At 31.1% G+C, this 15,694-nt stretch overlaps 3 protein-coding genes across 5 annotated transcripts; 1 reads left to right on the top strand and 2 right to left on the bottom strand.

Annotated features, from left to right (window-relative positions):
* Positions 1–1,056: 1,056 nt before the first annotated feature.
* LOC107463471 (protein FAR1-RELATED SEQUENCE 3) lies at positions 1,057–3,481 on the bottom strand. 2 transcript variants are annotated; one of them, XM_052252590.1, is made up of 6 exons: positions 2,976–3,481; positions 2,707–2,877; positions 2,528–2,617; positions 1,998–2,117; positions 1,819–1,889; positions 1,057–1,556 (listed from the first exon to the last, which is right to left on the bottom strand). In XM_052252590.1, the coding sequence occupies exons 1-5, from the start codon at positions 3,147–3,149 to the stop codon at positions 1,866–1,868; spliced, it is 579 nt and encodes a 192-aa protein (XP_052108550.1). In that variant the 5' UTR covers positions 3,150–3,481; the 3' UTR covers positions 1,057–1,556; positions 1,819–1,865. The 2 variants fall into 2 exon arrangements, with proteins under 2 accessions (XP_052108550.1, XP_015937752.1); XM_016082266.3 differs by lacking the exon at positions 1,057–1,556 and having other exon boundaries at positions 1,681–1,889; positions 2,976–3,480.
* Positions 3,482–3,800: 319 nt separating this feature from the next.
* LOC107463540 (uncharacterized) lies at positions 3,801–7,572 on the top strand. 2 transcript variants are annotated; one of them, XM_016082348.3, is made up of 8 exons: positions 3,801–4,212; positions 4,317–4,503; positions 4,852–5,102; positions 5,489–5,603; positions 6,116–6,208; positions 6,508–6,651; positions 6,981–7,122; positions 7,224–7,572. In XM_016082348.3, the coding sequence occupies exons 1-7, from the start codon at positions 3,857–3,859 to the stop codon at positions 7,095–7,097; spliced, it is 1,263 nt and encodes a 420-aa protein (XP_015937834.1). In that variant the 5' UTR covers positions 3,801–3,856; the 3' UTR covers positions 7,098–7,122; positions 7,224–7,572. The 2 variants fall into 2 exon arrangements, with proteins under 2 accessions (XP_015937834.1, XP_015937833.1); XM_016082347.3 differs by having other exon boundaries at positions 6,981–7,572.
* LOC107463539 (nucleotide pyrophosphatase/phosphodiesterase) lies at positions 7,540–13,503 on the bottom strand. Its single transcript, XM_016082345.2, is given in 11 exon segments — positions 7,540–8,265; positions 8,363–8,488; positions 8,581–8,786; positions 8,871–9,003; positions 9,114–9,195; positions 9,306–9,435; positions 9,930–10,022; positions 10,106–10,228; positions 10,639–10,714; positions 11,593–11,684; positions 13,175–13,503. Coding segments are annotated over 11 exon segments (1,908 nt in total). The 5' UTR covers positions 13,391–13,503; the 3' UTR covers positions 7,540–7,634.
* Positions 13,504–15,694: the final 2,191 nt, after the last annotated feature.

Below are 15,694 nucleotides of genomic sequence, written 5' to 3'. Positions count from 1 at the left end.
AGTTTGCGTTTTATTTATTTATTTATTTTTAATATATGAGTAACTTTGCATACAAAATATGAGTCAATGATAATAATCTATTAACTATATCTATAATAATTAGATAAAGTCGCTATCGAAGTACGATTTTAATTTTTCTTTTTTCCAGAATTCCAATTCTCGACATTGTACACAAGTCATTGTATTACTCTTCCTTAGTTACTTTAATTAATCAATCAATAGTTATATTTGAATTTGGATTTAAAAAAAAAAGAAAAAAGAAAAAGAAAAAAAAATATCCTCTTTCAGTTTCTTTCCTTTTTATTTTTGGTCAGGCGCTTTCAGTTTCAATCACGCCCTAACTGGCTATATAGATTGGTAACTTTATTCCAAACACTTGATTGTTGATAACAAAGAAGAATATTGTTGTGATTATACCCAAAGGGGAAAAAAAGAAAAAGAAAAAAAAGGGAAGAATATTGTGATCATTTAACCAATGAAATACACATCACATGACATCCCTCACGAGACTGCCACATTCCCACTGTCAAAAAAACCAAGATATTTCTGTTATTTACATAGTTACACATTATCACTATGTCTTTGCCAACAAGAAAAGAACAGAACCAAAACAGGTGGAAGAGTTCACTGGATCCCTACACAGCTGGTAAGATTAGATACTTAGATTTTTCAGAAAATCCAACGGAACTTTGTTCAACAAAGAGGTAACAAGATTGCACTTGATGGAACCAAACAAAATAAATAAATAAATAATAGGAGGCACCATTCTCACTAAATTTTAAACATCACTATTTAACAAAAGTTTATAGTCTGCATATTGCACAACTATTATGTGTCTTGATCAGTAAAAAGAATTTCATATTTTGCAATTACCTGTTAATTTTTGCTGCTAATACAAAAGTCAGTTTAGTAAATGATCCATAGATATCTGTATTTGCAGTTAAAAAAGCCGAAAATTTTATGCATTATTTTTTTTTCCAGTGCGATGACTAGCGCCAAACCAATCTAAACTTTTATGTACTATTTTTATTTTCGCGTTTAATAAAAAAATGCTAAGTAATTAAGTATGCATATTTATTTGTTGAAAGTTGAAACTTCTATATTCCCATTAATGGGGTTGTCACATCCATGAATTACGCAATAGAATAGCTTCCATCAAGGGAAGGAAACCACTCTATCCATTAAACTATGACGTTATATTAACGCAAGTTGTATCAGATTAGAATGTTCTCATCTAAAAAGCATGACTATATAAACATTTAAACGAAGAGCTAAGATTGGTTTAGTTGGTAAATACAGCACTCTTTACTTAGTACAGAGTGTTTAAGGATCAGCCATATATATATACTCAAAATCTAACAGATGTTTACAGTTTTACATGTAATGGTCTGGGGAGTCTAGAGTCGACCTGGCAATTTTATTTCCATTTCTCTTAATCACTTGGCCATTGAAGCGCTATTAAACATGTTATGAACTGTTTCTCATAGAAGATTACATCTAATAAAAACTTTTAACAACTTGGGTAGAAACACAACACAATATAGTTGCATCCCTCGCTGAAAGAAAATTTCAAATATGTCAAGAATGCAATTTGATTAGGTTAAAATATCAATCAGATTATTTTTTGCCACAAAAAATTTGGCCAGCTTTAGTCTACTAAGGGTATGTTTGGTTGCAGAGTGAACATAAGAAGGAAATTTTCATTTTGATTTTAATGTGTAAAATTACACGGAACTCACCCACAAATTCTACTTAATTTTCACCTTGACAACCAAACAAACACTAAGAAAAGCAGCACACCAAGTTAGTCATGCATACCATTCTTTATGACACATCTCGTGTGAAACTCCACTGGTTTACTGTTACTAATGGCCATTTGGTACCTCCTCCTAACAACATAAGACAGGCTAATTAAAATATCACAAAGCCAAAATAAAAATAGAATTCTATTCCTATCCAATACTATATTAAAGAACAAATTTCAGGAAAATATTTACTGAGGTTGAAAATTGGTCTCTAATACTGTGCATTGATTTCAGCATCATCTCTAGAGTGTCCGTAGCCAACCGGAACTTAACATCAAGCTCTCCAGAGTGAAGTTGAGAATCATTTTGAAGCTGAAAATCATAAAGTTGAACTTGACCATTATACATTGAATACCATATGTGCAACTTTAGAATTTAATTTTATTGTATGACCAGCAACAAAAACAAAGTTATATGCATTGACATTCAACCATACATTTTCTATAATCCATATTAGCAAAAATGTTTTACCCTCAAAGATATAAAAAACTAACAAAACCCTTACAGGCACAGCTTTGGCAAATTAGTCTCTAAAATATAAAAAAAAACTAACAAAATAGCCCCTAAAAGATCAATTGCTAATAATTTCATCTCTACTTGTGATTAATTTATCAGTATTTCAATCTTCCATGGACGAAATTAGTGATTCTCCCTAAAAAAGAAAAGAGTATTTTAAGAGATTGATCTTACTACAGTTGAATAGGTGCTATATGCCTATATACCTTCAAATTAATAACAGCTGCAGGGTCTGTTGAATCTTCATCAACATTTGCCATATTCCATGTCATTGCCTTTAACCTAGGCACAACATTCTGAAACACACCACACACACTCCAAATTACAACAATCCTTAGAAAAAATCGCACTCATAATCAAAATCAGAATAAGTAAATGAACGAACCTTATCTTTGAGCACATCTTGTTGCCACAATGGCTGAAACTTGTGCAACAGAATCGTCAACAGCTTCTGCAGTTCCGGCAACACTTCATTCGGAAAGAGCTTGGTGATTTCGTCCTTGCTCGTGTTCTCATACACGCACCTCCGAATCAACATTCGAAGACACACCAGAAGCTGCAAATAGAAGAGAAGAGAAGAAAAAGAATTCAGCTAAGCATTATTACAAACAGTTGGTGAGTTGAAATTGAAGGAAGATTAAAACGACAGCTAACGGGGTCGAGGTCGGTGTCGTTTTGAAGCTGGAGGATGTCTTGGATGACACGTCGTTCTGAAGAGTCGAGACCGCACTTTCGCGTTCGCCAGAGTGATTCAAGAATGTATTCAACGGATTCCTTTGTGTTGGCCCTCAGAAGAAGCGACAAATGACCCCACAGCGATTGCTCCATACTCACCACTCAACACACTTCTTCGTAGCGCTGTTCAACTTGAACTGTTCTCTGTTCTGTTCATGACCGGTTCAGCCGAATGTCAAGTTATGTGTTAACAAAATTAAGAGTTCAAAAACCCGGTTCAGATTATACTAACTAGTAACTATCTCTAAATCCTTCAAAATCCCAACCATATATCACTGCGTTTTACTATTTTCCTCTTCAAAAGTCTAACCATCTATCATGCAAATCCCTTGCCTTTAAACCTGCTTTGTGTATCGGAAATAGAATTTGCCTGTTCTTCCATTATTCTGCATGAAGTATTTTTGCTCAGATGATGGCTTCGGTCAACAATTGAGTTGTGTGTGTTTGTGTTTTTTGTTTTTGACCAAATGAAAAAATAAATAATAGATATGATTTTTGGTCATAAGATAAATAATAGATTGAGTTGCATTCGGATGTAGGTTTGTTTTTGCTCTTGTTTCTTTTTGGGCTTACAAAAATTCAGAACTTTTAGCTATGCCCATTTTGGGCCTGAAGATGGTCCATTAAACGATTCTTTTCTGTGTAGCCAAAAGACAAAGAAAGAAAAAAAAAACGACGGGAAAGAAAGAAAGAAAAAGAAAAAACGTTCAAAACGACGGGAAAAGCGCCAAACTGTGTATGTGTTCAGTATATTATTTTGTGTTGTGAATTTAGGAGAAGCTGAAGGAGCGGCTCTAGCCATGGCACCGCACGATCTCCGCCGTCCATTCAAACGACCGTTGATCTCTGATCAAGAGAAGCGCAGGCAGCAGTCCCTGCTCCGGCAGGCACAGAATCGACGCGACGCCCAGAACCATGCTCGATTCCTCGCCTCCACCGCCTTATCGCTCGAACAACCGCACGAACTCGAACCCGAACCCGAACCCGAACTTCACGACGAACTTATACCTGACTCCGAAGTTCCCGAGTCACCGAAGGAGCTTGACGTGGTTGAAGCGTCGAAGCTGAAAGGCGCGGAGGCTCGGAAATGGTTCGCGAAACAGCTGATGCATCCCGAATGGATGATCGACATTCCCGAAAATCTCTCACAAGACTGGTTCGTAGTTCTTACTTACTCTCGTTCCTAATTGAATCTTCTAGAAGTTTTCGTTTCAAATAAATTTGAATTTCAAATTTGATTGTCTGTTTATTGTTTTGCAGGTTTGTGTTTGCTAGACCTTCTGGAAAACGATGCTTTGTGGTTTCGTGCAACGGCACGACGATAAGTCGTTTAAGGAACGGTTCGATACTGCACCGTTTTCCGTCCGAGTTGCCGAATGGTGCGAGAAGAAAGGATTCCTCTGGTCCTGCTCAGTCTTACTCCATTTTGGATTGCATTTTTCACGAGGTTAGTTATTTCGTTGCTGAGTTTTTTTTAATTTTATTTATTTATTTTCAATTGTGATCCTCTAGTTTTACTTGTTAATGCAACTGTTCCATTTATAAGCACAATAAGATATATATATATATATATATATATGAGTTTGATTCTTATGCACCGATGTGTAGGTTTGCAAGAGTTTTGAGTTTGGGGGATGTTACTTTTACATATGAAAACAAATAAAATCCTATAAATATTGTGATAATAGGGATCTCCTTTATTTGTATTGCTTAGCAATTTGATAATTTGTGTCTTTCACTTGTTCTCTCTGCACTATCTTGTTCTTGAAAAACTTCATTTGTTTTGGGTTATCAGGTGGATCAGACTTACTATGTGATTGACATGGTTTGCTGGCGGGGCTACTCGCTTTATGATTGCGCTGCAGAATTTAGGTTTTTCTGGTTGAATTCCAAGCTTGCTGAGACTGGCGCTTGTGAACCTCCCTCGCATTATCACAAGTACAGGTTCAGTTTGGTTCCAGTGTACTGCTGCGACCAGAGTGGATTATGTGCCGCTTATACTGGATCTGTGCCTTATGTCAAAGATGGTCTTCTGTTTTATAACAAGTAATTACAAGCCTTCCTTACAACGTATTCTTCAATCTTTGTATTGTTTTATGTGCTACTGCTGTGGATGTTGAGAGAATTTCGTAAGAACTTTCAATATCAAAACACATTCGTTCCAATTATGCTAACCTAGGTCAGAATGCATCTTAACAGATTTTGCAAATGGATTGTTTTGCATATTTGTTGAGAAATGTAGTCTTCTCAACTGGCATTCCTAATGCTTGAGAAATAATATGCAGTGAATTAATAACAGTGTCTGGGCCTTTTCTCACATATTATTTGTGGTGTCTAATAATGAGCTTTTGGTTAAATTTATTTTCCATTTTCATTTGTTATGCGCTGTTTTTTCTTTTTGGTGATTCCTCTTGATTTGGTTTATTTCTTAGGCATGCACACTATCAGACAGGAATTACACCACTAGCATTGGTTTGGAAGGATGAGAACTGCAGTCAGTATGTCATGGACACAGATAGCAAAGGACAGGTTCCAAATCATCAGCAGGTGCTGTTCATGCTTCCTTTTTGTATTTTCGTTGTTTGCCTTGTCATGCCATTTCTTTGTTGTGTATATATTTCAGTTTTGTCTCGTGTTTATGGATTTCCGGCCCTTGTGACATAAATTGAATATTGCATGTATGGATTGACTGTTTGTATATCTTTTTATGCACACTATGAAACAATTTTCTTGCTTTATAGTTTATAGTTTATATATCTTTGAGAGTTGTACAAATTTGATTTTCAAGAAAAAGTGTATATTTCATAAGACAGCCTCATTGTGAAGTATATGCTTGCTCTGTTGGAGTTTTACCATATATAGATATAGTGTGATTTTGCATGTCTCCCGATACACTTTTTTTCTCCTGGTAGCAACAGTACTGGGTAGATGAAATCATGAAATTAAATAAAGTATATTCTTCAAGTCTGCATACTCATTCATTATTTCCTTATATGATTATTTTAATGAGTGCTGATGGTCCAATGATGATCTATCAATTTTCTGGCTTCCCAAACCAGGTGGTTTTGGAGCTACAAGAAGGTGGAAAGCTGTGCACTTCCGATGATCCTCCTGTAGTATTTGGATGTTTAGATGCAGGCTTTATGCATGAGGTTTGTTTGAAAGAGGAAATAATTGTGCTCCTGTATCTTTTACTTGAATTAATTGTGAAAATAAACAAATTCTGCATCTCTGCCACTATATATAATGTATCTTTATAAGGCTTCTAGAAAATTGATTTTCTTTTGAACATCATTCAATTGATGGGAAAAATAATCATTTGGGTGGAATAGTATGACAACCTTTCAATCATGAAATGTAAAAGCAAAGACAAGTAAATTAACCATCAAAAATCACTTTTTTTTCCAATGTTTTACCAAGTAATTTTTATACAACTTTCTTCTATTTGCAGTCAGAGTTGCATTCAGGATGTCTTGTACGGTTTGCAATTGGAGAAGGGGGACTGGTTTTGGTGGATGGAAAACTTGAGAAAGCTGATCTAAATTATCTAGGCAAGGCCAACCGTGCTCGTGCTTCTGCTGATAGTTTCTCTAAGGTAGTAAGGGAGTATTCTAGCAACCTTCTTAAACTAACCATAACTTCTCATTTCATTAAAACACCAATATTTGGGTACGGATGGATGACAAATCCATATGGAACATATATCATTATTGTAGCTATTTTAATTTTTAAAGGGAATGCAATCACAAGGTATACCATTTGATTGCCAGGGGAAGCACTACTTATCCTATTTAACACAATCACTATAGATAATTATTGGTTCAACAATCTCAGGAAAAATTATTGATTCATATTAATTTTTTTATCATTCATTTTTATGGAAATTTTGAGTGTAGTAGTCTTAATCAATTGTCAATTTTACAGATTGTGTTCCAATACAGTGTTCGACACTCTCCTCTAAGAATTGATGATTTGTTAGGATCTGTCAACTCAGCAGCTGATGAAAGTAACAAAGTTTGTGATGTTGAAATGGATGGTTGATAGAAATGTATAAAGGCTTTCAAGTGTCAGTATCTTGCACTGAGTCCAATTTTAATAAGTTTCACCTAAAGTTTTAGTTTGCAATGATGGTTATGCTTTTTGATGGCTTCCATAACTTATATCAAGGATTTGCAGAATTGCTAGCTTCCCACACGTTCAGAGAGAGGGAGTTGTATTTGTCATGTCTAAGAGTGCAATTTGCCAAATGCCAACAAAGTTTCTTTAACCAAGATGGTAGCAGGTGTGGATATTCGATTTCATTTTTTCTATGGTTCACTTGATGCTGATGTAATGTATCTTATTTAGTTTTCAACCATTAAGCAACATAGATAGGGAGCACATGAACGTATAGTACAGGCTATAAAGTTTTAGTGGAGTGATTTCCACTCATATATTGGAAGTTATGTGCCAGTCTTCCTCTATCTTACAGGGAGAGTAAATATATAAGAAGGCCCTTATTATTTTGAGTGTTTTATTCGATTCCACTACAAGATCATTAAAAATCACTACAAGTTCAGAGACATAACAGTCTAACGCTCAGGTTGCTAAAGTGATTTTCTCACAACCATCATGCACACAGGCCAAGACATCCCTATAGTCCCTATGAATGGTGAAATAGTCATAGACCAAACCATCACTACTCTTCTTGTACTCAAACATGAGATATGAATGGTTGAATGCTGTCAACTTGCCAAAGCCGAAGTCACGGTCCCTGTAAATACTCCAGACAGGGGGTGACGCCACGAAGTCGGACAAGTGGCTTCCTCCACCGCCAACAACAACATGGATTGTACCATTCACAGTGCCAGAATAATGTGTTTTTTCTTCGTTGACACATTGATTCTGCATCATATCATAGCCATTTAGATAATTAGCATTCTAGCTTTGTCATTTTTGTCCATAAAATGCAATGTCTACTTTGTACTTCTGCCAAAGCTTTTGGAGAGATTCCCGTCCCATGGGTTCTTCAAATGAGCCCTCCATGCCATACCAAGAATTAGAGGAGTACCCAAGTGGACGATGAGCCGCAAATATCAGCCATGGTTGCTGCTTTCTGTCAACTGTTGCAAGACAATGCTCAATGAATTTGTACTGTTCTGTTCCCTCTCTCCAGTCATGCTCACTGTCTGCTATACAGAACCGGAACATGCCATAATCTGCTTTGTACCTGCAATTTTTCAAATTTTTCATCCAAAATATGAAATCAAATCGAAAAAGGTAATGATGCCTCATCATATTTTGTATTTGTAATGAAGGAATTTTACCAGAATTTAGCTTTGTTCTCAGCAGGATAATAATACATGGTTTCTGCTGGAACCCCGCATTCACCACCTGAATCCGGAGTATCATAAAATGATCCTGTGTTTGGCCAATCACGTTCATGGTTTCCACTGAACCAGATATTTTTTCAGTCTCATAAGAATCTAGAAAATGATAACTTCAATGAAATGTAATCAAGGGACATGCCAAGAAGCCAACTAACCTTGCAATCATGTAAGGTACTCTTGATGAAATTTCTTGCACTTGAGCTGTGAATTGGTCCCACTGTGAGATGTAACCATTGGCATATGGCATGTCCCCAATATGGAAAACAATATCATAATTTGCCAAATCCTCAATGAGTCGATCAGTGGTGTTAAGTGATCCAGGTTGATAATCAGCATATTCATTTGAACCATCACGCTCAGCCTGAAAGATTGCATGAGAAGAAAAAGGTTTGGAGTTCACTACTATTAAGTTTTGGTTAAAAGAAATTCTAATAGTTGGTATTACCTTTCCCATGTCACCAAATATAATAACACGTTGCAATGAATTCTGTCCAGGAAATGGTGGTGCCTTGAATGAAAAAGTCCTACTCCAAACGTAAGAGCCATTAGTCAGAAAATGCCCCAACGTGTAAGTGTACCTGTGTTTTTATTTTTAACAAGAAAAAAAGAAAAAACAAATTAGAACAAACAATGGCATGTAGTGGTAATGCCATGAACATACAAATATGATAGTTGAATGCATGCAAACCTCAAATTAGGCCACAAGTTCTTAAGGAAGCTTGTGTGTATGAAACCTGGGTCACGCCACCCAACAGTTCGTGCAGGTTCACCTGTAAGAATTTTCGAAATTAATCACATACTTATTCGTTAATTTAAATATTTGTATCAATAATTAAGTATTAATCAATTTCAAAAAGATCATGAATAATTAAATTCATACCACACATGCTGTTTCGATTAAATGTCAATGTTCCAGCAGGAGCACGTCTAACCTCTCCTCCATTAGAAACATATTCAACAAAGGGTATGGCATCTCTATGGTCATATCCACTTGTCCATGTGACTGTCATCTACACTTGTTTAAACATTTCTTTACATTGTTAGCATCTATCAATGCTTAATTTATATTACTCATGCACCAATTTCCATAACCCCAGCATTAATTATAGCACAATAATTCAATCATTTTTTATTTTTTTTAATGATCATTTAAGTAGTGTAGTAAAAAATTTTTTTTATTAACATAAGAACATGTAAATATGTAATTAGATATCTGTGTAAAATATTTGATAATAAAAATAGGATTCATTTTGATGTGCTAAGGGTGTACCGATATCTAACACATGAATTTAATTACATATTATCATAATAAATATAACTACTTTTTAATATTTCATGTGTGAATAGTCATAAAAACACGCTGAATACTTTATCCCAATCAAAACGAATTATCTAGATATTTACATTTACTAATACACACATCAAAATATAAAATTAATGTTCAAACATACAATAGATTTTGCATCAAAATGAACTATTTGAAGGATGTTATTCAAGAACTTACTTCATCCCAAGACTTGCCAAGAGCAAGACGCGGATACACAGGTGCTTTAGGGTTCAAAAATCTTACGTTTTTTGAAACTGCCACAAGCTTTGGCTGCAGTGATCAATCTCATGAATACCAGTCAGCATTTCAATTCATCTATTATATTTTGAGTATTATTATTTAATAATCATTACCGATGATAATCCTCCAGAAAAGAGTGCAAAGGAGAAATCTTCACGTTGATTAATCAACTGGAACTTCAAAACAGCTGCCCCAGTCTTAAGATAGTTTGAATTATCGTGATTTGCAAACTTGTACTGTCACATGCATTCATTCAAGTCATTTTTTACATTACAATANATATCTTAGTTATACAAAATCTAATAGAATAATTAAAATAGCATTAATTTTAAAGAAAGTTAAGTAGGGTTTATTGTGTAATTATCCTTTTTGGACAGCACCACTTTTGTTTATTCGGGAAAAATCCTCTAAAAACAACAATTATTTGTGGATGGAGGTAGTAATTAATAAAAAAGTATAATAAACCAACTCTGAAGTAGCTAGTTTTAGTATTAGAGTATTTTTTATTATAAATTATTTTTTAATATTTTTTAAAGAATTTAGAGTATATTAAAATTTAAAAAAATTTCTAATATTGGCTAAAAAAAGTTGACTTCCTAATTGAATTATTAATAATATATATCACTGATTTATTAGCTTTGCTAACCTTTATTGGAGCTTGGCAAATGTATGGAGTTTCTTGCCAGCCAATGCTGTCTGGTGCTGGTGGACAATTTCCTGAACTGCATTTCATAATAAATTTATTTTCATTTATTTTGTTTATTCACATGTTCATATATCTTTGAATGACATATCCAGAAATTATTATTATTATTATTATACTCTAACCAATCTTATAAACATGGGATGAACATTTGAGTTGCACGAATGATTATTGTATTTTATTTTTGGAGTTGTATATATACTAGGTTACATCGGATTTATATATATGACTCAATTATAGTGGCTATAAAATTTTATCAATATTAAAAGAATATAATTTAAATTTAGGTCATATTTTTTTATTATTTGACCAATTTTTAAATTTAATCATTTTTGTTTTTATTTTTTTAAATTAAAAATTATTACTAAATAATAGAACAATATCACATTAATTTTAACTGCACTTGTTAAATATTGGCAAAAATTTCATATGCATCGTAATCTCATAGTCACCATAATCATAATAACCTTTCCGTATAATCAGATACATTAAATCTGTCACTAAATTTAAAACGTACTGAAAGATGCCCTTATGGTGAATGGAAGTTTTTTTATAATTTTTGTGTCTAAAAATAGAAATAAAAAAAATGGGACTCACTTTTTTTATTTTTGAATTTTATGACTAAAATTTAGTCATTATAGAATGTATCCACTGATTCCATTCATGAAATAGAGAAAGTATTATTAAATAAACGTTTTCAGAGTGGTTATTAATATATTTTTAATTAATTAAAAATACAAAAACGTGATCCACTTAGATTTATTTGTTTTTTTTAATTTAATAACTATTACCAATAATACTGACTAAATTACTAACTTTTATTCAAAAGATAAAAAAAATCACATTTTATTTTTTTAAATATAAAAAAATTAGAGAAAATCTATTTCCACGCATTACCTGAATTTTGCAGGAGAAAAAACTCCAACCCAGTCATCATTTGATGGCATTGGATTTAGAACTTTCACAGTCACCCATGCTGTATCCTCGCCCTGCAACCATATTATAAATGCTTATTAAATAGATTTGAAAAAATGTGTTAAAAAATAAAAAATATAAATTTAATTTTAATAACACTTTAATATTCTCAAAATTGTATAATCAGCGTAACTATTATAGTGACAATAATTATAAATTCCACTATATTTATTTAAAATTTTAAGAGAAATAAGTAATAATAAAAATTCTCAATGCTAAAATTAAACCTACATATATAAAATCTGAAGCTAATAAGGTTTATATACATTAACATCTGTATAATTTTCAAAAAATTAAATATAACTTATTTTCTTGCTAGTGAGTAGTGACATATTGTATATCTTTTCTATGCGTGACTCGTGTTAATTTAATATCAGAGAAAAATAAATACATAAAAATATCCCTATTGTTAAATTAATATATATATTTACACACAGTTATTGAAGCATTATGGATTTAGACTTGACTCTATCAGGAGAAAAAAAAAACTTGTTTATTAGATTATTAGATATGTCTAGTTGGATTTTTTTTAATAATGTATCATACCACTTTAATTTCCTGGTGATAATAATATTTTATATTAACACATGATGATGCTTAAAATAAAATAGCAAAGGCTTTCTACCTGCTCCGGTTATTGATTAATTTATTAAGGGTTTAAATATCATAATTTATAGAAAAGACCAAACTAGCATGTACCCGACATTGAGAATATTATTATCCTAATAAGATTTTACTTTTAGATTTTTATAGTGAGTAGCGAGTAGTGACAATACTAACAGGAATAATTAATAATTGAATATAATTAGCTGTTCATTCCTTCCATGTTTTTTTTTTTTCCCTAAATTAAACCAACATCCAATAAGCATTTTCCATTCACAAAGTAGGATCCAAGAGATGCAACAAGCCAACCACCAAATTAAAGTAAGTAGGAACCAATGTTAATGCATTTCGAAAAATATAAAAATGGTAGCATATTTTGAATTTTAAATTATAAATTTTAAATTTTAAATAATAAATTTTTAATTCTAAGTCATTGATATAAAATATAATTTTTAATTTTAATCTACTAATAGTGTAAAATAATTTTACACATTTATTGCGCAAAATCACCTTATTAAAAAAATTATTATTTTTGTTGACCGCGTGAATAGTCATTCAAAAGGACGGTACGATTATATAAAATATTGGCGAGTGCTAAGTAAATAATGACTATATTGAACAATATAAACAACCACCAATTAAATAAAAATACACTACACTTTTAAATTAATCATCTAAATCTTAATATTAAAATAATTATCGATACATCTAGTGAAATAAACATCCGATATATCTATTGTTCACATTTTTTAATATTTTTTTACGCCGTCAGTGTATCAAAATTTAAGTTAAATAATAAATCCAAATTAATAATTGAATATATTAATGATGAGAAACAACAAAAAGAAAATAAAATACATAAATCAAAATCAACATTAAGAATGATTAGATTGGAAATTACCGAAATGCCCAGCACTGTAGGAGCTGCTGCAACGGCGGCCATATTGTTAAGTGCAAGAACGGTTTTATGAATGGCAATCTTTGACAATGGCTGCACTCCCAAAACATGATTATGCCCTAAAACCATGCCCAACTTGGTGAACCAAAATAGCATCAAAATCATAATCATGTTTTGCTGCTTCAATAAATGATTACTAACACTACTACTCCCTTTCATTTATCTGATCTATATCCAAATGATGAAAAATAAAAAGAAGTAAGTGATGATATACTATATAGTTCAATAATATGGCTTTTTTCTGAATAGAGACTAAGAAGCAAAAAGGGATTTGCGCAATGGAACTTGTTTTCGCTTAGAAAGAGACCTTGTCTTCGTATTTATAGAGTCCAATCCGTTTGAAAAACAACTAATAATAAGTAATAATGATGAATTTTATTATTTTAAAACACATCTATCTAATATTTGTTCTAAAAAATACTTATGATTCTTACTTTTTATTTTTAAGAATTAAAAGATCAATTTAATTTTTATATTATAACAGTGTAAAAGAATTTTAGACAAATAATATATTATATAACATCAGCAAAAGTAATAAATTTTTTAATCTATTACTTATAAAATTATTTAAATACATCAAATTACCGTATACAATTTTTATACTCACAGTATTCAATTCTTATATTTATTTTTTTATTTTTTAAAGAGAATTTATGTATTTTTTTATCTAAATGAAAATAGAAGAGAAGAATGATTAACTATATATATACACAAAAGCAAAATAAATTAACAGAATTTTAAATTTTAAACTACGTTAATAAATTAACAGAATTTCAAATTTTAAATTTTTTTATGAATTTCTGACTAGCATAACTTACTTAAAGAAAGACAAGTATAACAAATCTTATTTCTAAAAAAAAATAAAATAATAAATAAAAATAAAATAAAAATTTAATAGTGATTACAAATGAATTTTTTTTCTTTAACAATGTGATTATAATTATTCTTGAAATTAAAGTACTTTTTTCTCATTATATATGTTTTAATAATATATAATTATAGCATAGTAACTATTAGTCACAATTATTAGAAGAGGGAATCCAATAAGAGTTCAAGGTTTTAAGTTCTTCTCTTTGTGCATTTGCCATCAGGCCAAAGTTTATATATATATATATATAACTTATCCTAAAATTTAAGTTACCTCATCTTAATTATCCAACATACACTCACAAATATAAAATGTAAAAAATATCTCTTTTTCTTGATGAATCCAAAGAACACTTTAAATTTCTCTTCAAATAGCACCCACTAATTATAATTTTTAACTATTGATTACCTCCCACAATCTCACTCAATTAAAAAATCCATTTGTTATAATATTTATGGTATTAAAAATATTTTTAACTAAAAATATATTACAAGCAAAATTATTTAAGAGTTAAATGAAAAAATATTATATAATTTTAAAAAGTTAAAATAAAAAACACTATATATTTTAAAATAAAAAATATAGTTAATAAATTATTTTATCTTAACTAATTTTTGAAAGAAAAACACTAATAATTTCACTTATATTTAAAAAACTAAGCTTCAATTTAGTAATTAATTAATTGTTTAATTTCAAAAAATACATTATCACTACTAATTATTTTTTATTGAATTGATTTAATTATTTATTTATAGTTTTGATACTAAATTAAATTTAACAAGATAAATATTTTTGCATGTTAAGTTTAATAAAACAATTTTTTAACATGAAACTAAAAAAATATTATAATTTATTATAGGACTAAAATAACATAATAATGGAGACAAAGATATACATTCATATATAATTATCATTTGCTTTACAAAACTTTAGTGGAGGCAAATGCCTCCTTAAATTTCAACGTGGATCCGTCTCTGTCTATCAAACTTGTCATTTTTTGGATCCCACTAAATTAATTTGCTAAGCATCATTCTAAGAACTATATTTAGAAGAACAACCTTACTATTCCAACAAATAACTCCGAAGCTTTTGTCATCTTCATCCCAATAAGGGGGAGTAGAGGTGGAGATCAGAGAAGAAAGCTAAAGTGGGATGTGTGTTGGTAGAGAACCACGAATAGAGGGGTATTTTTGACATTACATGTTATAATTAAGCGAGTTGGGAGAGCAAGTGTGTGTATGTGTGATTTTCTTTTTTTAGTTTTTCACGGTATCTCTTAGTCCATCAGGTTAATGACTAATTTATCGTAATATTGAGTTTTATGTAAGAGTTTGTTACTAACGAATAGATTGCTACATGTACAAGACGGAATTCGAATCTTAGACATTTACTTAAGCGAATGAGTAAACTAATCATTAGACCAATTTGACTTATTTATTTCTTATTTATAAATACATTTTTTTTCCGTTTTGTTATTCTCAAATATGTTTTTGTGATCAAATATCTCTAACATCGGGCTAAGACATCCACTCGGTCCAAATATATTTTTTTGGAAGTATAATTAGGTTATGAGATACATAAAATATACTTAATTC

This window comes from Arachis duranensis, chromosome 8 (genome assembly GCF_000817695.3).
Source record: "Arachis duranensis cultivar V14167 chromosome 8, aradu.V14167.gnm2.J7QH, whole genome shotgun sequence".
In the NCBI taxonomy this organism is placed as follows: Eukaryota; Viridiplantae; Streptophyta; class Magnoliopsida; order Fabales; family Fabaceae; genus Arachis; species Arachis duranensis.
Note: the sequence above shows the minus strand (reverse complement) of the source record. Positions and strands in the feature narration are given on the sequence as shown.